Below are 25,597 nucleotides of genomic sequence, written 5' to 3' on the forward strand. Positions count from 1 at the left end.
AGCCATATGCAGGGCCTAGTGGTATGCAGGCAAAATGTGCCAGTGTGTGCACAACAGAGAAGTCCCCACTGCCTGATGTTATAATGGAAGGGGACTCCCCTTCCAAACAGTAACACATCTCCTCCTCCCCCCCCCCTTCCTCACCATCTTCCATATGCCAACAGCAGTCATCAGCAAGGGTAAGTAATAACTTGAACATACTTTTGTAGTATTGATTTAGATGAATTAGGTATAAAATTTAGTTTGAAGTGAGGTTTTTGGGTAGTCAGGAACGGATTAATTTATTTCCCATTATTTTTTATGGGGAAATTAGCTTTGGTTACGAGTTTTCGGGTTACAAGCCGTCTCCAGGAACGGATTAAACTCTTAAATCGATGTACCCCTGTAATTGCAAAAGGTAGGATCTTCCACCTGAGCCAGCAGCTCACAGTACTGCCACCTGGATGTGAAACTAAATAATGGTGGGGATGTGGTAGTAGAAGTGAAAACCTTTACTTCTGGGCATCTTGTTTTCAGATTTTTCGTTTTTATTTTTGCATTGTTATCCGTTTTGTCTCACTCAACCTTTCTCTTCGCTATTTCCTCAGGGTGATCTACTTCCTGCACCTCTATGAAGGAGCAAGGTTTTGGCCTCTGGTCTCCAATAGGCTATTAAAACTCACAAGTACCTGTTGCGGCTTGATAAATATGGAGTTATCCAGAGTGGCTAGCAATAGGGAGCCACCTTTTAACCCTCCCAGAAATAACAGTGGTAGGATGACTGATCTAATAGTAAGGCAAGCATTTCTATAAGAGAATAGAACACTATTGCTAAGTCATGTGTGTATAGTGTTAGATGACAGTCGGCTGATCTAGAGGGTGCATCTGTTCAAATCTATGGACACTGTGCAGCCAGAAACTTTCCCTAACATACACATCATTCCGAGATTGAATGTGGAAGAACATCTGGATGCCTGGTAAGTACTTTTATTATATAAGTAAATTTTTTATTTTTTTATATTATCATGCCTTGAGTTTACAGTATTTATTTAATATGTAAAAAACAAAAAATTTATTTAAAAAAAATTAAAATTTTCAAATAAATATTTTTGTTGAGGTAAGAGGGTACACCCAGTTATCAAGATAAACCTGGTTTACTGACTGAGTTTGATACCAACTGATTCAGAAAGCAAGTTAGCCATAGAAGTATGCGAGATTTTTTTTTTTTTTTAGGTTTTCCAGTGCTACCAACAGTGGTCATGTTCTGACCATGTGATTATTTCCTGAGTTAGTGTTATCTCTTGTCATTTAAATAATTTATATATTTTTTTCTAATATAAAAATAAATTTTGGGTGGAAAAGATGTCTGCCAGCAGGAGTAGCCTGACCAGATCAAGGAGGAGGAACAGGAGGTAATTAACATTAAAGAAAATAATTAATTGATTTCAGAAAATGACCAGGACTGAGGAGTGAAGAAGATGTATGAGGAATATGATCTCAGCACTAGGGAAGAAAAGATTACTTAGTAATATGTTAATAATGGGAAAATAAATCAATTACAGTTAAAGGGGATGGATGCAAGCCAGTTATCAACCTACAACCACTTTCTAACAAGTTTTGTTTGTAACACTATACTTGTTACTGTTCAAAAGGATATAATTGAAATATAACCACATGATCTAAAACAATATATTTTGATAGTCCTAACTTCAAGTTGGATTATACTTGTATTATCTACAAAATATTATCATTATCTACACAATCCATATGAAATATTTCTATACAATTTTAAACTATCTGTCAGCAAGAAACTTGATGAAAATCATTACAGTAATTATATACTGTGTATATATGTACAGTATATGCGTGTGTGTAATTACCTAAGTGTAGTTACAAGATGAGAGCTACGCTCGTGGTGTCCCGTCTTCCCAGCACTCTGTCATATAACGCTTTGAAACTACTGACGGTCTTGGCCTCCACCACTTTCTCACCTAACTTGTTCCAACCGTCTACCACTCTGTTTGCAAAAATGAATTTTTTAATATTTCTTCGGCATCTTTGTTTAGTTTAAATCTATGACCTCTTGTTCTTGAAGTTCCAGGCATCGGGAAATCTTCCCTATCAATTTTATCAATTCCTGTTACTATTTTGAACGTAGTGATCATATCACCTCTTTTTCTTCTATCATCTAGTTTTGGCATATTTAATGCTTCTAACCTCTCCTCGTAGTTCTTGCCCTTCAGTTTTGGGAGCCACTTAGTAGCATGTCTTTGCACCTTTTCCAGTTTGTTGATGTGCTTCTTAAGATATGGGCACCATACAACCGCTGCATATTCTAGCTTTGGCCTAACAAAAGTCGTGAACAATTTCTTTAGTATTTCATCATCTATGTATTTAAAAGCAATTCTGAAATTAGAAAGCATGGCATAGGCTCCTCGCACACGTTCTTTATGTGGTCCTCAAGTGATACTTTTCTATCTTTAACCACCCCTAGATCTCTTTCTTTATCAGAAGTCTCTAAAGATTTTCCACATAATTTATAGATTGTGTGGGGTCTATGTTCTCATATTCCATAATATGGCATTTATTTACATTAAATTCCATTTGCCAATTGGTGCTCCATATACTATACTTATTTTGTCCAGGTCTTCTTGAAGGACATTACAATCATCTAAGTTACTTATCCTCCCTATTATCTTAGCATCATCAGCAAACATGTTCATATAATTCTGTATTCCATCTGGAAGATCGTTTATGTAGACAATGAATATAATAGGCAGTGTGAATAATAATAATGAATATAGGCAGTGTGTGTGTGTGTATATACAGTTTATAATATTGTGTATATACAGTTTATAATATAGTGTGTGTATATACAGTTTATAATATAGTGTGTGTATATACAGTTTATAATATAGTGTGTATATACAGTTTATAATATAGTGTGTATATACAGTTTATAATATAGTGTGTGTGTGTGTGTGTGTACTCACCTAATTGTGCTTGCGGGGGTTGAGCTCTGACTCTTTGGTCCCGCCTCTCAACCATCAGTCAACAGGTGTACAAGTTCCTGAGCCTATTGGACTCTATCATATTTACACTTGAAACTGTGTATGGAGTCAGCCTCCACCACATCACTTCCTAATGCATTCCATTTGTCAACCACTCTGACACTAAAAAAGTTCTTTCTAATATCTCTGTGGCTCATTTGGGCACTCAGTTTCCAATTGTGTTCCCTAGTGCGTGTGCCCCTTGTGTTAAATAGCCTGTCTTTATCTACCCTATCAATTTCCTTGAGATTCTTGAATGTGGTGATCATGTCCTCCCCTAATTCTTCTGTCTTCCAGCGAAGTGAGGTTTAATTCCCGTAGCCTCTCCTTGTAGCTCATACCTCTCAGTTCAGGTACTAGTCTGGTGGCAAACCTTTGAACCTTTTCCAGCCCCGCCCTTTCATCCTCCTGTCTGCCCACCAACCTACCCACCCACCCACCAGTCACCAATCCATCTAAACCCCCCCACCCACACACCCTTGCCCACCTGCCTGCCTAGCCACCCACCCACCCACCTGCCCAAACACACTGCCTCCCTCCCTCCTTTCCCCTCTCTTTCACCAGTTTGCCGAGAAATTTCGATAATTTCACAAGTGAAATCATCTAAATAATTGTAATAGGCTGTGAGAGTTATGAGAAGTTGTGTACAATGAGTGTTAGGCCGGGCATGTTACCTTGTTTATCTCTCAGTAGTAAAGGTTCACATTTTATGTTTGGCGGACAAGTCGACCTCTGGTTTTTGAGATATTTTTTTAGGCTTCAAATGTCGACTTATATGCCAGAATATACAGTACATACATACATATACATTACATACATACTGTATATGTAAAATTACTATTAAATTAATTGAGAAAAAGAAATTCATACTGTATTAATTTAAATAAAATTACAAGACTGATATGTACATACTGCAGTTGAAATAAAGAAGTCAGTCAGTCCAGGAAATGGTTAACAACACCGTTGCATTTTCATAACATTATAAGATGAACAAGGTTATAAACAGTACTCATAAGTACTCACAGTTCAAAATTAGTGTAGTTTTCTTTAAAACTACTACCCATAATACTTACATGCATCACTTTATCATTATCAAAGTAACATTTGGTGATACAATAATTTGCATACATAATAACAATATAATATTGTCTTATTCAGTAACAACCCTGTGCTTGTTTATCTAACAGTAATTCAATCTATCACAGATGCTCTTTATGTCAACAGAGAACTTACAATAAAATATGGCAACAGCTTAACAGAAGACAACACTTACAATAGAGCTAAAGGGTCTGCAAGAATAAAGAGAGACCAGTATAGTAAAGAACCATGCTTAAACACCATATATATATATATGCCTAATATAACTTGCTGGTGACTGGTGAACCTCAGGTTCCCATACAGCCATCAAGATGGGTCTTGGTCTGTCTGTTTCTCACTCAATCTCATTTACACATTCTCACTCTCGCACACATTCTTGCACACAAAAGAGGACACAGACTCAAGCTAAAGAAACAAAGGTGTTGAAAAATAGACATTTTTTTTTTTTGCAAACAAATTGGTAGATGGTCAGAGCAAGTGTGATGGTGGTGGAGGCCAAAACCATCAGTTGTTTCAAAGCATTATTTGACGAAGAGTGCTGGGAAGACAGGACATCACAAGCATAGCTCTCATCCAGTAACTACATTTAGGTAATTACACACAAACACTACTCATATAACTTGCTAAAACCTCTATTTCTTTGGAAACATTTATGCAACAATACCTTTGAAAGTAAGCCATACCTCAACCTGTCACCACCCTGCAGACATTTGCTATTTATCTATTTCCTAACTTGCTTGTGTACCTTATTTTTATTACCTGGATTTTCTACTTCTACTGCTTTCCCAACATTACTCACCTAGTTGTGCTTGCAGGGGTTGAGCTTTGGCCTTTGGTCCCCTCCCTCTCTCAACTGTTAATCAAATGAAGTACAGATTCTTGAGCCTAATGAGCACCATCAAATCTACATTTGAAACTGTGTATGGCATCAGCCTCCACCACATCACTGCTTAATGTATTCCCTTTGTTAACTCCTCTAACACTGAAAAAATTCTTTCTAATATGTCTGTGGCTCATTTGGGTACTAAGTTTCCACCTGTGTCCCCTTCTTCATGTTCTACCCGTGCTAAATAGTTTGTCTTTGTCCACCCTGTCAATTCCCCTGAGAATTTTGTAGGTGGTTATCATGTCTCCCTTTACTTTTCTGTCTTCCAGGGGACGTGAGATTTAGCTCCCGTAGCCTTTCCTTGTAGCTCATACCTCTCAGTTCTGGGACTAGTCTGGTGGTATACCTCTGAATCTTCTCTAATTTTGTCTTGTGTTTAACTAGGTATGGACTCCAGGCTGGAGCTGCATACTCCAGGATTGGTCTGACATAAGTGGTATACAAGGTCCTGAACAATTCCTTACATAAGTTTCTAAAAGCAGTTCTCATGTTGGCCTGTGTGTATGTACCTGTGATTGGGGAAACAGCCTTCATTTTCATCACAAACAGTATGATGTTTTAAAGTGTCAAGTGAAGACAGTGAACACTAGTTTATAAAGGCAAGACCAAACTGCAGCACATGCAGAATTATCAAGCAGACACGGAATATTTCTACTGCATCTCCAAAATATAGCAGCATTAGGAACAAGTGTAATTGCTGTGTGAGGCCCTTGCATGCACTGCCTTCTATTACTATAAGTAAAGGCATATATGATATGGATAAAATGAGATACCACTAATATGGTCAGTATTAAGACTGGAAATAAACATGCTAGGTTAGGGTGAAGTTGGGGATTTCAAGTCAATTTCTTCATCATTTATTTGGAAAACTGGGACACTGTTGTCAAAGGCTCCAACTGCTGAGGGGTTGAAGGGGACACTGAAATAAAGAGAGGGAAGGTTCGTCAGAAAACACACACAGTGGATTTAGTGCTCTCTTGTTAGCCTGCTCTCTTAATTTCTGTGTTGTAATTTGTTGTGTTAGTCTGTGCAGTGTCATGTCCCATTAATAAAATGCCAAAATTTAACCCTACAATTTGTTATTATACAAGTTAACTAAAACTAATGCTAGGCTGAAGATTAATATGAACCTAATTTGTATAGTACCATTAGCTCTTATGAATCTATTTATATACAACCCATCCTCTCAACTAATATTTATGTTATGTTACAAAAGCAACCTATTTACACAAGCAACAGATTACAAATATTCATGTTTTCTATGCACCAAACTCTATAAGAACATAAGAACATTAGAATCAAGGTAACTGCAGAAGGCCTTTTGGCCAATACAAGGCAACTCCTATTTATATCCACACAATCTCATTCATATGTATGTCTAACCCACGCTTGAAACAACCAAAGGACTCCACTTCTACTATGTCATGTGGCAACTGGTTCCACAAATCAACAACCCTATTACCGAACCAGTATTTACCCAGGTCTTTCCTAAATCTAACCTTATCCAATTTATAACCATTGTTGTGTGTTTTATTTTATGTTGATACTTTTAGCACCCTATTTATATTCCCTTTGTTATGTCCATGCATCCACTTGTACAGCTCTTATCATGTCACACTCAATTCTTTGCCTTTCCTGATAATGTAAATCAGGCTTTGTAAATCTCTCTTCATATGACAGATTTCTAATTTGCAGGATTAACTTTGTCTTCCTACGTTGGTCGCGTTCTAGTGAATTTATATCCATTCTATAGTATGGCAACCAAAACTGAACTGCATAATCTAAATGGGGTTTAACAAGAGCAAGATATAGCTGAAGAATATTACATACATAAATACATACATATATATATATATATATATATATATATATATATATATATATATATATATATATATATATATATATATATATATATATAATCAGACTTCGTTTGTGCTCGGTGTGGGAAGGACTGCCACTCTCGGATTGGCCTCATCAGTCACACCAGACGCTGCACCAGAATTGACAACTAGGGCGCAACTCCATAGTCTCCCGAGACTCCTCAACAACGACGACGACGACGACGACGACATTATTCATAACCATGTTATGAATAATTTATTAATCTATGTTTTTTCAAGATGAAGACGAATGGTATTTGCAATTATCGATTCAAGTAACTTTCCAACAATAGACGTTAAGCTAATTGGCCACTAGTTTGACGCAAGTGATCTATCTCCTTTCTTGAAAACTGGTACCACATTAGCAATCTTCCACGACACTGGCACTCTGCCTGACTCTAATGATTTATTAAATATGTTAGACAACGGCTCACAAAGCTCCTCTTTGCATTCTTTAAGCACCCTGGCAAGCACTTTGTCCAGCCCTGGGATTTGGGCATCTAACCTTCAGCTTCCAAGATGCAGGTAAATATTCGGGCCTTATTTTAGGGTAAAAAATAACGTCTTCAATGCTGGAAAATTCGTTAATATATACACACAGGGCGTCCCAGCAACAATACTCCATTGGATTACCTATATAAATATGTTTATTTTTATTATAGTAATGGTAGGACCGATGAATCATTGAATAATCTCTTGAAAAATGTAGAATAAATCCTGTTATATGGAGAAGGTCTTAAGTGAGAGAAGTGCAGCTGCTGAATCCCAAATAAAACACCCAGAAAAAAAGCAGATCCTGATCACGAGACTGTTGATGACTTAATAAAAATTCAAGGAAACTGGAAGCATCTGCTACAGTGCAAGAAGTGGCTGATCACGGTTAAGCACGGATGTTGTGAATTCTGAAAGAGTAATAATCGCAGTTAATGTAAGCCCAAGGTGTTCAACCACTAAAATCTCCGAGAGTAAACATTCCATGAAGAAGAGTGCATAGCATTACGAGGCTAAATTTAATTCTTACAAAATTTTCCTCATACAAAATCTGCATGGAGACAACTGTGACAGAAACTCTGAGCTGTAAATAATTTATAAAAATATGTTGATAAAATATCTTATCACAAGTAATGTTCATCAGTGACAAAGCATCGCTTTACCTTCTTTGGCATAATTTTGTGTACTTGGCATGTAAAATCTATGTGCTTTGCAGGAACTGAAGCATACTTCAATACAAATCCTGGAATAAATATCAGTTACAATATCCATGATTTTAAAAGTCATTGATACAATGACATTAACAAAAATTTAAGCAATGACTTGTATGAATTTACTACAGAATATGTTCCTACCACAAACAGATAACTTGAAGATGTATAAATTTTAGAAGCTTTTACTTCCAACAAAATGGGTTTAACCCCATATTTTGGACACAATATGTGTGTGCGTGTGTTAGAGATAAATATATGTAGTAGTGGATAGATATGTAGGTATATTATAGTAGATAATATAATGTAGTACTGGTTGTGTGAGTACATACCTAGAAAGTTGATCACTGCCTTAAGTAAGTAATTATCAAAAGAAGGCACCAAACCGGGAAGGCTATGTAGCACCATTAAATGTGCGGGATAATCAGAGGGCGCTAAATATCACCAAGGATGCCAATACGAGAACAGAAACGCATAAGGCGAACGATATCAAAAGTATCAGAGTCGCCAAGAATTCTATTGAGGGACAAGCGACCGCAAGGGACGGTCGGAAAACAAGACACACGCTCATCCTGGAAGTCAGGACATTCAACAAGGATATGCACGACCGTAAGAGGGACAACGCAATTTGGACAATAAGGAGCAGGGTGGCCCTCCATTAAGTGACCGTGAGTTAAATGGGTATGGCTAATACATAACCTAGCCAGAGCCGTTTCCCACCTCCGGTTACGGTGGTAGGAGGAAGGCCACTGGGACACCACACGACTCTTAAGAGTACGTAGTTTGTTACCAATAACAGAAGATCAACAACGCTGCCAGCAGGCAAGGATGGAGGCATGAATAACTGGGTAAAAATCAGAGTAAGGAATACCTTTACGGGAGATGGGACAAGTGCGGATAGCTTCCTTAGCGGCAGCATCTGCACGCTCATTTAAAGAGACACCAACATGGCTGGGAACCCAGCAAAACTCAACTGATTTAAATTTACTGGAGATAAGAAACAGCCAATGTTGAATCTCGATGACCACCAGGTGGACAGGTTTAAAGGACCCTAAAGCCATGAGGGCACTACGAGAGTCAACTACCACCACAAAGGAGGATTGACACCGGGAAAGCAGGAGACGAAGAGCATAAAGAACAGCATAAAGTTCTGCTGTGAAAATGCTAGCCTCCGGAGGAAGGCGACACATATAAATGTGGTCAGGAAAAACAACAGAGTAGCCCACACCGTCAGCAGACTTAGACCCATCGGTGAAGACGGGAACGGAGTGGAAGTGAGAAGAAACGGGCTTAAGGAAGAAGCATTTCAGAACCGTAGGAGGGGTAAAAGCTTCAGTAATGTGGGTCAGAGAAGTACAAAATTTGGGGAGGGGGACCCTCCACGGGGGCAAGGAGGGAACAATACGAGGAGAAACATTGGTAATATGAACTGAAAGAAAATCTTTTAAGCGAGTCAAACGGACAGAAAGAGAAAGGAGGTGAAGAGGAACAGGAACTACAGGAGAGGTAAAAGTCAAAGCACGATACAGGCGAGAGTGAGGATGCTGGAAGGATCGTGAAAGATAACGAAGACTGTAGTGATCACGGTGGTCCTGGAGAGACAGGAAGCCAGTGTCAGCGTACAAGCTGAGGGAAGGAGTTGAACGAAAAGCACCAGAGCTGAAGCGCAACCCAGTATGGTGCAAAGGATCAAGACTGCGAAGAGTAGGAGGAGAAGAAGAAGAGTATGTAGGGCAACCATAATCAAGTTTAGACAGGACGAGGGAGGAATGCAAATAGAGGAGCGTGCGCCTAACTGCTCCCCAAGAAGTATGGGACAAAACCTTAAGTAGGTTAATGGCCTTAGAGCATTCAACATGGAGGTAAGAGATATGGGGCGACCAAGACAAACGAGTGTCAAAGAATAACCCCAAAAGCTTCGTGGAATCTTTGTATTCAAGGGGACGACCATAAAGTGACAAAGAGGGACGAAGAATGACCCGCTTCCGAGTAAAAGTCATGGCACGAGTCTTAGTAGTAGAGAACTTGAAGCCATGATTAGTGGCCCAAGATGACACGGCATCAATCGCAAGTTGAAGCTGCCGTTGAAGGACAGGTGAATCATCACCTTGACAGCAAAGAGTAAGATCGTCAACATAAAGAGTGGAGAAGATGCCAGAAGGAAGGGAGGAAAGAAGACCATTGAGGGGTAACCAGAAAAAGAGTAGTACTCAGAACACTACCTTGGGGCACACCTTCATACTGCCGAAAAGAGGCAGAGAGAGTGGTACCAAGTCTGACTTGAAAGGTACGACGAGAGAGAAAGCTTTGAAGGAAGAGAGGGAGATTACCACGAAGGCCAAAAGAACGAAGTTGGGACAGAATATGGTACCTTTAAGTCGTGTCATAAGCCTTTTCCAGGTCAAAAAGGACAGCAACAACGGAGGTCTTCGCAGCAAAAGCAGTACGAATATAAACCTCCAAGTTCACCAGGACATCAGTCGTGCTAAAGCACTTGCGAAAACCAAATTGAGAAGGAGAGAGGCGGTGATGGTGTTCCAAGAACCACATCAGGCGGACATTTACCATACGCTCAAAGAGCTTGCAGACACAACTCGTGAGAGCAATAGGGCAAAAGTCCTTAGGGGACGTACCGAGAGACCCTGGTTTCCGAATAGGGAGTACAATGGCATTGAGCCAGTCCTCAGGGACGGATGACGACTCCCAGACCTGGTTATACAGACTCAGTAAATACTGAGACGTGCACGGAGGGAGATGGCGAAGCATCTCATAATGAATATCATCCGAGCGCACTGCTGTAGATCCACAGAGGGCCAGGGCAGACTTAAGTTCAGAAAGAGAGAAAGGATCTTTATAGGGAAGGCAGAGAAGAGTGTGGAAATCTAAAGGATAAGATTCAAGAACAGGCTTACGAAGGAGGAAGGATTGAGGAAGAAGAGAACCAGAGCTAACAGAAGAAAAGTGGGAACCCAGTTCGGTTGCGACCGGCACTGGGTCCTCCACAAGAGTACCGCGGAGGTGGAGAACCGGCGAGACATCTGGAATGAACTTGCCCGCAATCTTGCGGATCTTCTTCCAGATCTGCGGCAGAGGACTATCAGACGTAATGGTGGAAACATAAGATTTCCAACTCTCACATTTAGCTGTACTGATGGTCGTACAGGCCACCGCATTTGCCTTCCGAAACAAAATAAAAGAATCAGCCGTCTGCCGGCTGCGGTGTTTCTTCCAGGCTGCATGCTTACAGTGGACAACCCAAGCATAGTCCGCATTCCACCAGGGAACACACTTCTGTGTGCCCCGGGAGGAAGAGCGAGGAATAGAGAGGAGGGCAGTGTCGAAGACAGTGTCATAAAAAAAGAAGAGAGAGTAGCATGGAGGATGAATAGGCACCAGTCAGCCTTGACAAACTGCCACCTAGGGAAGGAGAGGGGAGGGTGGAAGGAGAAAAAGGAAACGAGGACAGGGAAATGATCACTGTTATGGAGGTCATCAAGAACCTGCCATGTGAAATCTAAGTAAAGGAACGACGAGCAGAGAGAAAGATCAAGACAGGAAAGGGTGCGAGTTTGAGAGTCCACATGAGTGGGCTCACCAGAATTCAGAAGAGATAGAGAAGAAGCGAGGATGAACGGTTCGAGGAGGCGGCCTCGGGTGTTTATCAGAACATCACCCCAGAGGGTATGTCGACAGTTGAAATCACCCAAAAGGAGCCCCGGCTCGGGCAAGGAGTCCAGGAGGTGCTTAAGATCAGGAAGGGAAAGTAGGACATATGGGGGAAGATAAATGGAACAGACTGTATACGATTTACCCACAAAAACACGGGCAGCAGAACAATGGATAGGTGACGGAAGAAGTAGGGGACGAAGGGAATATCAGAACGAATTAAGAGAGCAATAGAGTTATGGGCCCTCTTGCTGGGGGGGAAGAAAGGAATAACCACTAAATTGACCAGGACGAGCACCAAGCATTGGTTCCTGGAAACAAACACAAAGTGGTGAAAACTGTGTAATTAGAAGTTGGAGTTCATGGAAGTTGGCATAAAATCCACAAATATTCCACTGAAGAATAGACATTATCAAAGAGAAAGGACAGTAACAGAAAACAAGAAAGAAACAAAGGTAAAGAAAAACACAGTTTATTAACCCTTACACTGCTCAGGGGTCCTTGGGACATTTACACCCGTGCGCAAGAAAAAAAAAATTCAAAATTTTTTTTTTGTCTTCTAAACATGTTAATTTGTGTCCCCTGAGCACGGAAAAAATAAAAAAAAATCGTAGGTGACATATTTTGGGCGCAATTGACCGAGGAAGTCTGGCAAAAAGTGGGCGTTGACAGAGCGGTCGTCAGACCCGGTCAGCGTCACCCGCGCTGACAGATGGGAGTTGCCACAAAGATATTATTACCTAATTGTTTCAATGTCTCCGATTGATTTTTTCTTAGTTTTTTTGCAGTAATACTATTCAATTGTGTGTATTGTAATATATTTATACTGTATAATAAAAGTGGTGAATAATCGCTATACTCAAAAGTATGATGTGCATATTAATGATTCAATTATTATGTTTATAAAACAATAAACAAATAGTTTTGCTGCTATTACACTCTATACACAGGTTATATATTAGTATCTGCATGTTTTGGTCACCATAACGAACCACTAAGTTAGTATTGAGAGTCGAAAAGCAACGAAGAGTTACCGCCACACACCAGCCAGCCACTCACTGCCACTCCCTCAACACACGCACTAAACTTTCTCCCCCAACAATACCATTTGTGGTGTTATTACACTATATACAGACGTTATATATAAGTATGTATATATTTTGTTCACCACAACTGTACAGCTAAGCTGATATAGTTAGTTCAGGCACTAAGAGTCGTCGCTACACACACAGTCAGCTGGCGGCTCCCTCACTCTTTCAAGGTCACACGCACTAAACTTTCTCCCCCAACAATACCTTTTGCAGTGTTATTACCCTATATACACATATTATATATAAATATCTACATGTTTTATGCACCGTAACTGTACACCTAAGCTTGTAGTGCGCCCAAAGATCATAGTGGCCACCCTCTAAACAGCTAGACAAATCATGCAGACGACGTCACCTCCGTCATCCATATGGCTCCTCCCAGCATAATCCTTTTGCTGTTATTACACTAATACACACATTATATATAAGTATCTACATTTGTGTTCACCATAGAGAACCACTGACCTGGTATGGTGAATGCAAACAATAACAGCTAGCCACACAGTCAGTAAACGATGCTGTCTCCCTCCATCTCTCAGCATCACTCCTCTCACAGCGCTAATTATTACAACAATCCTGCTATTATCACAACCCTGGTTATTTATATCACAGTCATGGGTCATCTGTAATATTGTCATCGCTAAATAATAACAATTATATATTTATTTTGACATTTTTCGGCGATGCTGTGGTCACAAGCTGAACAGCAATGCTGTTCGCTCATGCTGCGTGCGCCGGCCTTGGTTGCTCCAACAGTACTGTGCCTCTCACACCTGAGAATATTGCCCACGATTTTTTTTTTAAATGGCATCTGTTTACAAGAGCCCTGAGGAAGCTACTGTGAACCCCGTGTAGCCGTGGGCCATTTGAATCAGGCCTGGCACCCTATGGCGTATATATACGCCATGCGCACCATGGGACATGTTACTCAGGGCGTATATATCAGGATCAGGGTCAGCAAAATCAGGGTTAGGGGGCATGGGTAAACTGAGTAAGGAGAGAGGGAAGGAAGCAGAGCAGACAAGAGGCAGACTGATGGGGTCCAGAGGAGGAGACAACTGAGAGGGGCAGGCAAGGACAGCTGGAGGGGGGGGGGGGGGGGCAGAAATCATGGAGTGCACCTAAGCAAGGGCAGCAACCGAGAGGGAATCGGGGGCGAAAGAAAACTCCATATCTGGGACAGGGGCTCCGACTACTGAAATGGGAGGGGACATAGTGACAGAGTCAGAGGGAGGGGGTGAGGAAGAAAGCGATACCTTCTTACCCGCTGGAGAGGAAGAAGGAGAAGAGCCAGGCTTACGTTTCTGACTCGAAGAGACAGGCGTGCCAGTAACAACGTACCGGGCAACAGACTCAATGGTCTCAGCAGGAGAAGAGGAACGGGAGCGAACAACACGAAGATTGCTGGGAGGATGATGGATCTCAGCCTGGACAGACAGGTGGTGCAGAGGGTCAAGAGACTGTGGGGAGGGTAGGGAAGAAAGAGTGGGGGGGGAGATGGGGAAAAAGACATAGGAGATATGGTGGACTGGGTAGGAATGGGGGAAACCCCAGACGGAGAACCAGGAGGGAGACCTGGCGGGACAGGAGGCAAAGGAATAGGGGAGGAGGTGGTGGGTGTGGTTGGATTTAAGGCCTGGAAACGGTTGTGAGACTGAGGAAGGTGGGAAGGGCGAGGAGAGGTCGAACACAACATTTGAGCGTAGGATACGCCCGCAAAAGGGGTGAGATGACAAATTTGGCGCCTCGCTTCAGGAAAAGACAGACAATCACAGTGCTTCAAGTTGAGGACGGCTTCCTCGAGTTTGTAGTGTATACACGAGCGTGAGAAAGCAGGGTGGGCCTCACCGCAATTGAGGCACCAAGCCTGGGGAGAAGTGCACTCGGACTTAGAATGACTATCATTCCCACACATGGGGCATAGATACACAGTACTTGTGCACGTGAGGACTTCGTGCCCGAACTTCCAACACACAACATTCCTAGGAGAGGGAATGTACTCCTGAACGGTACATCTGGCACCAGCAAGAATAATAGAGGGCGGAAGGGCCCTACTATCAAAGGTGATTTTAACAACTTGAAGGGGCTGACGGCGACAACCACGAGGGGGTCGAGTAAACATGTCCACCTGGAGGACAGAATGGCCTTGGGCTTCAAGGATATGTTTAATATCCTCATGGCAATCTTTGAGATCCCGAACACCAGTTGCAACATGGTGTGGGGGAAGAGAACAGTGCCAACACTGGCATTTAACCGAGCGTTTGGGGACCCGAACAGGGGTCTCTCCAATGCAGGACAAAGTGGCTAAGCGAGTAGCTGCATCCTGAGAAGGAGCAGCGACAACACGCGTACCGTAACTGGTGGAGTTAAAAGTAACAGAGGCATCTACTGAATCAACAAGGTGTTTATAGAGGGAGAAATCGCCAGGAGGAGTAGAGTCCAGATGGTAGAGATCAAAGTATTTAGCCCACGTAGCGGGACCAAACAAGGCGTTGTAAGTATTAGTACGAGAAGGGATCGTGCGAGTGTGGCTGTGACGGGGACAGCGTTGAGGACCCCCAGAGAGAGAGGGGGGTAAAAGGCGCAGTAGTTACAATGAGAGACGGAGCCGTGCCAGGGTACGAGGTGGTCACCACTGGGGGCTGGGAACTCGACCCTACTGCATAGGAGGGAGGGGAGTTGAGGGGAGTAATCAGGGGGTCGGGGCCCAATGCAGCAGGGGCTACAGGGCCTGGCCTTCCAACACAGTCCGACTCGGGGGCTTGGTCGCCCACCCCACGAGCCTGAGAAGGAACAAGGGAAACATTATCAGTCATCAAAACGAGGAAAAAACTTTCATTCACGAATGTGCCCCCCAGACAAAATTGCAGGTAAAGGATAATATTCAGAGGTTGAAAATGGGAAATAGATTCACGGAAGATGAAAAGGAAATGTGTGAAACACTAAACGAAAAGTTCCAAAGTGTGTTTGTACAAAATGAAATCTTTAGGGAACCAGATACAATAAGAATTCCAGAGAACAACATAGAGCACATAGAGGTGTCTAGAGACGAAGTGGAAAAAATGCTCAAGGAGCTAAGTAAGAACAAAGCAGTTGGTCCAGATGGAGTTTCACCATGGGTTCTGAGAGAATGTGCACCTGAGCTCAGCATTCCACTTCAACTGATTTTTCAGGCATCCCTGTGTACAGGAGCTGTAGCTGATGTGTGGAAAAAGGCTAACATAGTTCCAATCTACAAAAGTGGAAACAGGGAAGATCCCCTTAATTATAGACCTGTATCATTGACAAGTGTAATAGTCAAAATATTGGAAAAAATAATTAAAACTAAATGGGTAGAACACTTGGAGGAAAACGACATAATATCAGACAGACAGTATGGTTTTCGATCTGGAAGATCCTGTGTAACGAACTTGCTCAGTTTTTATGATCGAGCCACAGGGATTTTACAGGAAAGAGATGTTTGGATTGACTGCATCTATCTGGAACTAAAAAAGGCTTTCGACAGAGTTCCCCATAAGAGGTTGTTCTGGAAACTGGAACATATTGGAGCAGTGACAGGTAAGCTACTAACATGGATGAAAAATTTTCTGACTGATAGAAAAATGAGGGCAGTGATCAGAGGCAATGTATCGGATTGGAGAAATGTCACAAGTGGAGTACCACAGGGTTCAGTTCTTGCACCAGTGATGTTTATTGTCTACATAAATGATCTACCAGTTGGTATACAGAATTATATGAACATTTTGCTGATGATGCTAAGATAATAGGAAGGATAAGAAACTTAGATGATTGTCATGCCCTTCAAGATGACCTGGACAAAATAAGTATCTGGAGCACCACTTGGCAAATGGAATTTAATGTTAATGAATGCCATGTTATGGAATGTGGAATAGGAGAACATAGACCCCACACAACCTATATATTATGTGAGAAATCTTTAAAGTATTCTGATAAAGAAAGAGATCTAGGGGTGGTTCTAGATAGAAAACGATCACCTGAAGACCACATAAAGAATATTGTGCAAGGAGCCTATGCCACGCTTTCTAACTTCAGAATTGCTTTTAAATACATGGATGGCGATATACTAAAGAAATTGTTCACAACTTTTGGTAGGCCAAAGCTAGAATATGCAGCGGTTGTGTGGTGCCCATATCTTAAGAAGCACATCAACAAACTGGAAAAGGTGCAAAGACATGCTAATAAGTGGCTCTCAGAACTGAAGGGCAAGAGCTACGAGGAGAGGTTAGAGGCATTAAATATGCCAAAACTAGAAGACAGAAGAAAAAGAGGTGATATGATCACTACATACAAAATAGTAACCGGAATTGATAAAATCGATAGGGAAGATTTCCTGAGACCTGGAACTTTAAGAACAAGAGGTCATAGATATAAACTAGCTAAACACAGATGCCGAAGAAATATAAGAAAATTCACTTTCGTAAACAGAGTGTTAGACGGTTGGAACAAGTTAAGTGAGAAGGTGGTGGAGGCCAAGACCGTCAGTAGTTTCAAAGCGTTATATGACAAAGAGTGCTGGGAAGACGGGACACCACGAGCGTAGCTCTCATCCTGTAACTACACTTAGGTAATTACACACACACACGATGACAATTTTGATGACATCCACACTTTGAGGGTTAATCTGACAATAACACACTGTTTGACCACTGTCAGTCCAAAGGTTGTGGACTGACAATAAGATTTTGAGTGGTGCTTGTAACAAGCAATGATATTCTATTGCCTCGTTCACACAGTAACAGCAGATATCTGCAATCTATTGCAACATGGTATATCATACACATCACTTCAGTTTAATGATGAGCCATAAAGGCATTGGTACATGTTCAATTTACAGGAACAAGAGTTTGAATTTGACTTCTTGACCCCAAAATCTAGTCTCACTTATGTTATTACAGTAATGTCACAGACTATGAAAAAAAAATTCTCAATGAGAGCTAAAACACAGATGCCAAAAGCTAATGGACAGATCCCAGACAATGAGAAACGATGGAAGACACTGTTACATCATAAAACACCTGCTTTGTTTACTAAAAACAAAGTTTATGATATAGTAATACACTAATATAGGAAGAAGACATTACAAAAAATTCAATAGACTCAAAAATTTACTACAAGGCTGAAAATGCAAATATAATACAGCCATTTACAAAGAAGGAATCAAAAGATGGTAAAATAATTACCAGGAGTAAATAAAACAAATATGGATGTTATTATTATAGTCAGTTTTGCCAACTTACCTTGCCAGGTCCTTTTGTAGCTCCACCATCACTTTGTGGGACTGCTCATAATACTGAGCCTGAGCCTCAACAAGTTCATTCAGGTGACGCAGGTGTGCTGCTTGTGATGACCTATAATAAGTACAAATAATTATAACAGTATACTGTATATGTGGCTCAGTGAAACTTGATTAACCCTTGAAGGTCACAATACATATATATATGAACTGGATGCCAGATCCACTTGCATTCCAGAATTACAGATACAATTACCCACCGAAAGGGAACTACAACTACGACAGACAACTGCCCTACAACAATCAGTACTGGTCAGAACAAACTCATTATGTCCACGCATAATGGGCTTGCCGAAAAAGTCTCCCATTCAAATTATCACTAATAGAGTAACCTCATTCATCTTTGCCAACATACAAGGACTGAAAACAAGAACAAACAACAAAGTACAGTTCATAAATGGCCTCCTCACGGAGTCAAATGCAGTATTTGGAGCTTTCACAGAAACCCATGCAGGGGAATTGTTGGACAGCGAGATCTGGATTCCAGGATATAACCTATACAGGTGTGATAGGAAAATTAGGTCACATGTAAGCAAAATAGAATATAGCCTTGATAATTTGGAGAACCCGATACCTGATATTATCTTCCTAGGTGACTTCAACTTGCCTAGTCTCAGGTGGAAAATAGCAAACAATACTGTAATATTATACCAGGAAATCTATCAGGACCTAACCAACCACAGATTAGAGAACTACTTAGATTCTGTGACAAATTTTCACTCAATCAGCAGATATCGGAGCCAACGAGAAATGAAAATATTCTAGATCTGGTTTTTACGAACAATGAAGACATTATCAGAGACATTACGATATCAGACACCACATACTCAGATCACAAGCTCATTGAAGTGCAAACGACCATCAATACTCAGAATAGACCTAAAACGTTGATAAAGCGAGAGGGGCTATTCAGTAAATTTAATTTTAATAATAAAAGGATAGACTGGGAGATAATAAACAGGGAACTTACAAACATTCCATGGGGAACTGTTCTAAGTAATACAAGTCCTACAGAAGGAATAAAAAAACTGACTTCAGAAGCGTATCAAGTCTGTCTGAAACATGTTCCTTTGAGGAAAGCCAGAAAGAGATCTAACGTAGAAAGAGAACGCAGACGACACTATAAACGCAGGAAAAAAATAACGGAACTGCTTATGCAGACACGAATTTCCCGTCAAAGAAGGAATAATTTAAATAGGGAGATTGAAGAAATCGAGCAGAAATTGAAACACTCATATGAAACTGAAGAAAGGCAGTTAGAACAGAAAGCAATTCAGGAAATAAAGAAAAATCCAAAATATTTCTTCTCATATGCGAAATCAAAAGCAAAAACCACTGCCAGTATTGGACCTATTCGTACAAGTGAAGGTTCATACACGGAGGATGACAAAGAAATTAGTGAAATCCTAAAAAAGCAGTATGAGGACATGTTTAGCACTCCAATAAACAACATGAAGGTGGAAGATCCAGACAATCTCTTTATGCGGGATATTCAAACCCCTGTAAATATAACTGATATAAACACGAGCGCACTAAATTTTGAAAGAGAAATTGAAAACATGCCCATGCACTCGGCCCCAGGTCCAGACTCATGGAATTCAATATTTATAAAGAAATGCAAAGTGCCAGTAGCACAGGCACTCAGTATAGTGTGGAGGAAGAGCTTGGACATGGGGGAGATACCAGATGCACTTAAAGTAGCAGACATAGCCCCTCTACACAAGGGAGGGAGCAAAGCATTGGCAAAGAATTATAGACCAGTTGCACTAACATCGCACATCATAAAAGTATTTGAGAGAGTGATTAGGAGTCAGGTCACCAATTTCATGGAGACCAATGACCTTCACAACCCAGCCCAACATGGATTTCGAGCGGGAAGATCGTGCCTCTCACAGCTACTTGAGCACTACGACAAAGTCACTGAGGCATTAGAAGAAAAACAGAATGCTGATGTGATATACATGGACTTCGCAAAGGCTTTCGATAAATGTGACCATGGCGTGATAGCACACAAAATGAAGTCAATGGGAATAACCGGTAAAGTAGGACGCTGGATACTCAGTTTCCTGTCAAACAGGACTCAGCGAGTAACGGTCAACCATATAAAATCTAGTCCAAGTGCAGTTAAAAGCTCTGTACCTCAGGGTACAGTCCTTGCACTGCTACTTTTCCTTATTCTCATATCAGATATAGACAAAAATACAAGTCACAGCTTCGTATCATCCTTTGCAGATGATACAAAAATCAGTATGAAATAATTAATAATTGAATAAATAATAATAATTGAATAAAAAATATGCACATCATAATTTTGACTACAGTGATAATTCACACATTTTATTATTTAAATATATCACACTACACATTATTGAATAATATTACTGCAAAATAACTAAGAAAAAATCAATCAGAGACATTGAAATAATTAAGTAAAATATCTTTGTGGTAACGCCCGCCTGACAGCTGGGGCGGACGAGACCGCCTCCGACGCATGATATGTCAATGCCTCTTTTTTGCCAGACTTCCCTGCTCTATTGCGACCAAAGTATGCCAGTTACGAATTTTTTATCTTTTTCCCCGTGATCAGGGAACATAAATTAACAGGTTTATAAGAAAAACATTTTTTTTTTTTTTTTTTTTTTTTTATGCGCCTGTGGGTGTCAAATTTAGCTCTTAGCAGCTTGGGGTTAAGTAAGAGGTAGCTAAAAGTAACATTAACAGCATTTCCAAGATGATCTCACAACATATCCCAAATTTCCACAGCATCTCTCTTTAAACATCATACCACAAGCTTTTCACATCATCTTTACATCATTCTCATAGCATGACCACATCCTTCCATTCTATTACACTTATCATTCAATATTTTGTCTGGCTTTTCCTTAAAACTAATTTACATCTATCCATTTCACAGTGTTTATTGTCCATATGTAATAATTTTACTTCTCATTTTTAACCCTTAAATGGCGCATGGCTATATACCATTTGACACCCACAGGCGCATAAAAAAAAAAAAAATCAAACTAACCTGTTAATTTGTGTTCACTGATCATGGGAAAAATAATACAAAAATCGTAAGTGGCATATATTGCCCGGTATAGGGCAGGGAAGTCTGGCAAAAAATAGGCGCTGACTCAGCGTGCGTCCCAGGCGGTCTGTTGCTCGCCAGCTGTCAGGCCGGAGTTGCCACAAAGAGATAATTACCTAATTATTTCAATGTCTCTGATTGATTTTTCATAGTTTTTTGCTGTAATATTATTCAATAGTGTGTAATGTGATATATTTATATAATAAAATGAGTGAATCATCGCTGTACTCAAAAATATGGTGTGCATATTGTTGATTCAATTACGTTCATCAAACAGTGAACAAATACTATGTCGGTTATTACACTATATACACAGGTTATATATAAGTTTCTGCATGTTTTGTTCACCATAACGAACCACTAAGTTGGCATGCTGAGTGGCAGTGCCAGTGGCAGCCCGCCACTGGCTGCTACTTCCTCCCTCCCTCAAGTCACCTGACTCACCCACATTCTCCTCCCACAATACTGTTTTTGGTTTTATTCACTATATACAGACGCTATATATAAGTATCTACATTCGTGTTCACCATAACGAACCACTAAGTTGGTATGCTGAGTGGCAGTGGCAGCCCGCCACTGGCTGCCACTCCCTCCCTCACCTCACCTCACCTGACTTGCCACCAATCTCCTCCCACCATACTGTTTTTGCTTTTATATACAGACGTTATATATAAGTATTTACATGTTTTGTTCACCATAACTGTACATCTAAGCTTGTATGGTGAGTAAAGGCACAAAGACATAGCTACTCGCACAGTCAGCTGATGGCTGCCGCCCTCAAGGCCAGACTCACTAATATTTCTTCTCCAACAATACTGTTTGTGGTGTTATTACACTATATACACACATCATATATAAATATCTACCTGTTTTATCCACCATACTTGTACAAGTAAACTGGTATGGTGCCCAAAGACCATCGTGGTTACCAGTAAACAACATGATAAGTCGTGCAGACGACGCACCTCCCTCACCAAAATGGCGGCTCCCAACCTACTCCTCTTACTGTTTATACCCTCTATACACACGTTATATATAAGTATCTACATTTGTGTTCACCATAGCGAACCACTAAGCTGGTATGGTGAGTGCAGTCAATAAAAGGTGGCCACACACAGTCAGAAGACAACGCCACTACCCTCCTCTCCCACAGCATTACTGCATTACATTACCTGTGCTCCATGGAGCACAGTGCTAAATATCACCACAATCCTGCTATTATCAGATCCCTGGTCAGTTTTATCACAGTCAGGGGTCTTCTGTAATAATATCATCGCTACATAATAGCATGAACAAATATATTATGGCTCTTTTAGGCGATGCTGTGGTCACAAGCTGAACAGCAGTGCTGTAAGCTCATGCTGTGTGCGTCAGGCTTGGTTGCTCACTCAATACTGAGGCCCCTAACACTCGGGAATTTGGCCCACGATTTTTTTTTTAAATGGCGTCTGTTTACAAGAGCCCTGATGAAGGTGTGGTGAACTCTGTGTATCCGCGGGCCGTTTAAGTCTTGCGTAGTACTCCAAAGCATCATATGATGCAATGCGCAATTTAAGGGTTAAAGTTCAGTCAACAGAATGCAGCACCCTTCTCCATACTGAAAAATTGTACTAAAAATTACATGTGGGTAAGCTACTCCAACATTACTCACCTTACACCCTCTAGTAGGAGCTTGGTGATTTCTGCCTGTCTGTCAAAATCTGCCTGTGCCTTTCTTAAGTCTGCTTCTGCCTGGAAATTAAATGAACTTTGATCAGAAAAATACCAGCATTGAATATAATGAAACGTCATTTTCTGGGCGAGCCCTGGAGGCTTCCTGAAGTTATTACACTGATCAAGTGTAATAGCTTCTTAGTGCGTGCCATACTACTGTTGGGAAAAACCGACATCCTTTAAATAACCTTAGTTACTATATGCAACTAATAGCAGTGCTGTTCTTGTACTAATCCATTAACCATACTAACACAAATTAATTTAGTAACTCATTCAAAGAAAACGAGATTACAGTGGAATTTTCCCTTAACCACTGTGAAGCGGCAAGTTTATTGCGACATTTCCCCTGTGCGCCAAAAGTCAAGTGTTCGCAAAAATTTTTTTGATCTTTGTAAAATGATAAATTCCCTTTTCTAAAAATGTAAATGTAAAAAACTAAAAAATTCCACTTACTTTGGCTGTGGGGACGTGGAGAAGGAGGCGTGTGCAACTGTGCGTAAAGCTCCCAGAGGTGGTCGTGCGGGCCATTTGAGCTCTGCGAGTTCCCACAAATATATTTTCAAGTATTTGTTCAATGTATTTCCAATGCTGCTTTATTTATTTTTTAATCATATATGATGCATATTTTCTCCTTTACCATATGTATACAGTAGAATGTTCATAATGTTCCATGGAACTGTGATGTGTCAGTAATGTGTCCACAATAAATGTTTATTGTCGCAATATTACATGTTCAAAATTCATTAAATTACAATACTGTATGTAGAGTTTCACAAACTATTTACACAGTAACACACACAATAAAACACAGTAACCGAGTGTGTATTACACACTCAGTACTTAAAAAGTGAGTGATAATCAACGAAGCAGTCTATGGTACACAGTGCAACTTCGCTCTTGATGCACCAGGCACACACAGATTTTCTCTTCCATCATCGGTGCTGTACCACTTGCATCCGACCCTTGTGTTAGGTTCTTATTGTGCCTAGCTTCATCAATGTTATGACCCTTATGTTCTTCAAACAATAAGGTCTGAATTTCACCGACAGAGAGCGATCTTTCAACACCGCTTCAAACAGGTGTTTGGGAGCTAGAGGCGCATGCGCCACCCATGGTTGCTCACTCAGTACTAACCCAGCCAACAGCCATAGGACATTCTGGGAAATTTTTTCCAAGATGGTTGCCTCTCACTTGAAGTCTCAAGAGTTTATTTCGTACACGACCTACCGTGCACGCGTTTTGAATGGGTATGAAATATTCAAAAGGTGTTTTCTCGGTTGGCACAGTTCCCACCAACTGAACAGTGGTGTAAGTCTAAAAAAAAAAACCAGCGTTTAATGTAATGAAACGCCATTTTCTGGGTGAGTCCCGGAGGCTCCCCGGAGCTATCCATGGCTGATATGGATACCCTAACTATTTTGCATCAGTTGATGTGGGTGGAGTTCTAGGCCTACCGGAGACCACGAGCCAGAACCTGGCCCCCTCAGAGAGGCACGGGGAGCAATGGCCCATAGAAATGCACATGTGATTTGGAGCATTCTATATCTGCCATCGACCGGGACAGGCACCCAGAAAGGTGCCTGAAAACAAAACAAACCCCTATTCTGGTTAACAACAAAAATCGACAAACGAGTGGACAGAACTCCCCCAGGAAAACGAACTAATAAGCATGACGTCACACGAGCCGCGCCGCATGTCTGCGCAGCTCCCCCCTCCCCAGGAGGGGGAAGGGGGTGCCTCAGACCCCCGCGCCGGCGATCCCCGCCCCAGTTCTGAGGCTGGATATCAAAACCGCGAAAAAAACGCCGACCAGAGGGCGGGAGGGTGCCGGGGAGCCTCCGGGACTCACCCAGAAAATGGCGTTTCATTACATTCAACGCTGGTTTTATGGGGGGGAGCCCCTACGGCTCCCCGGAGCTACTTCACCAATGACTACCTAAGAAAACAAGGGGACATACCCGGGAGGCGGTCGGTGAACCACCACTCAACACGAAGTCGAGACAACAACCCACGACCATAGGAGCCAAAAACCACTGCGCCTGAGAGGAGCATGAAGCTCTGCCACACGACCCCCAGAGGCCAATGCCAACATAAAACGAGAGCCGAGGTAAAGCAAACCTGACCCCAAGGAGCCACAACCACCAAGAAGAAAAACAGGAGAGCACCCTGTCCAAAGACCAGGACGGCACAGGCAGTGCATAAGCAGGCCGGAGGTGAAACAACGCAAGAGACAGCCTGCGAAACGGCACAGAAGGAACATCGATACCAAAAGCTAGCAGCAGAAACCAAGGTGCCAGACACAGGAATGGCCCCAAGCGCCTCTACATCATCCGCAAGCCAATCCTATGACAGCCCCAGGAGGGAAAAGAAAACGCAGGACCAAAACCAAAATGCCACAAGCGTGCAAGTCCACCGCCACAAGTGCAGCCGACAGGGAAGGAACCCGCATAAGGAGCCGCCCCACACTAACAACCCGCAGAAGGGCAGGAGCGAAAAGACTCATTAAGAGGAGCAAAATCGCCCTCAGGAAAACGAGTAGCGCCGAGACAGTGCGAAGAGAAGAGATATGCACAAAAGAACAAGAAGGCCAAACACCCAGAAGCTGCCGGGAATAGGACCCACAACCC

At 41.5% G+C, this 25,597-nt stretch overlaps 1 protein-coding gene across 4 annotated transcripts in view; it reads right to left on the reverse strand.

The window, feature by feature from the left end:
- Positions 1-25,597, reverse strand: part of EndoB (SH3 domain containing GRB2 like, endophilin-B) — an 84,707-nt gene that overhangs the window by 14,313 nt on the left and 44,797 nt on the right. For 3 of the 4 annotated variants that reach the window (XM_069317962.1, XM_045767146.2, XM_045767147.2), the window contains 2 exons: positions 22,909-22,988; positions 18,114-18,224 (listed from right to left, as the gene is read on the reverse strand). In XM_069317962.1, the coding sequence (XP_069174063.1) occupies positions 18,114-18,224; positions 22,909-22,988 (191 nt within the window). Of the gene's footprint in view, positions 1-5,493; positions 5,933-18,113; positions 18,225-22,908; positions 22,989-25,597 lie in introns of those variants that run through there. The other variant, XM_069317963.1, reaches the window with a different exon arrangement.

Source organism: Procambarus clarkii, chromosome 89 (genome assembly GCF_040958095.1).
Source record: "Procambarus clarkii isolate CNS0578487 chromosome 89, FALCON_Pclarkii_2.0, whole genome shotgun sequence".
NCBI lineage: Eukaryota > Metazoa > Arthropoda > Malacostraca > Decapoda > Cambaridae > Procambarus > Procambarus clarkii.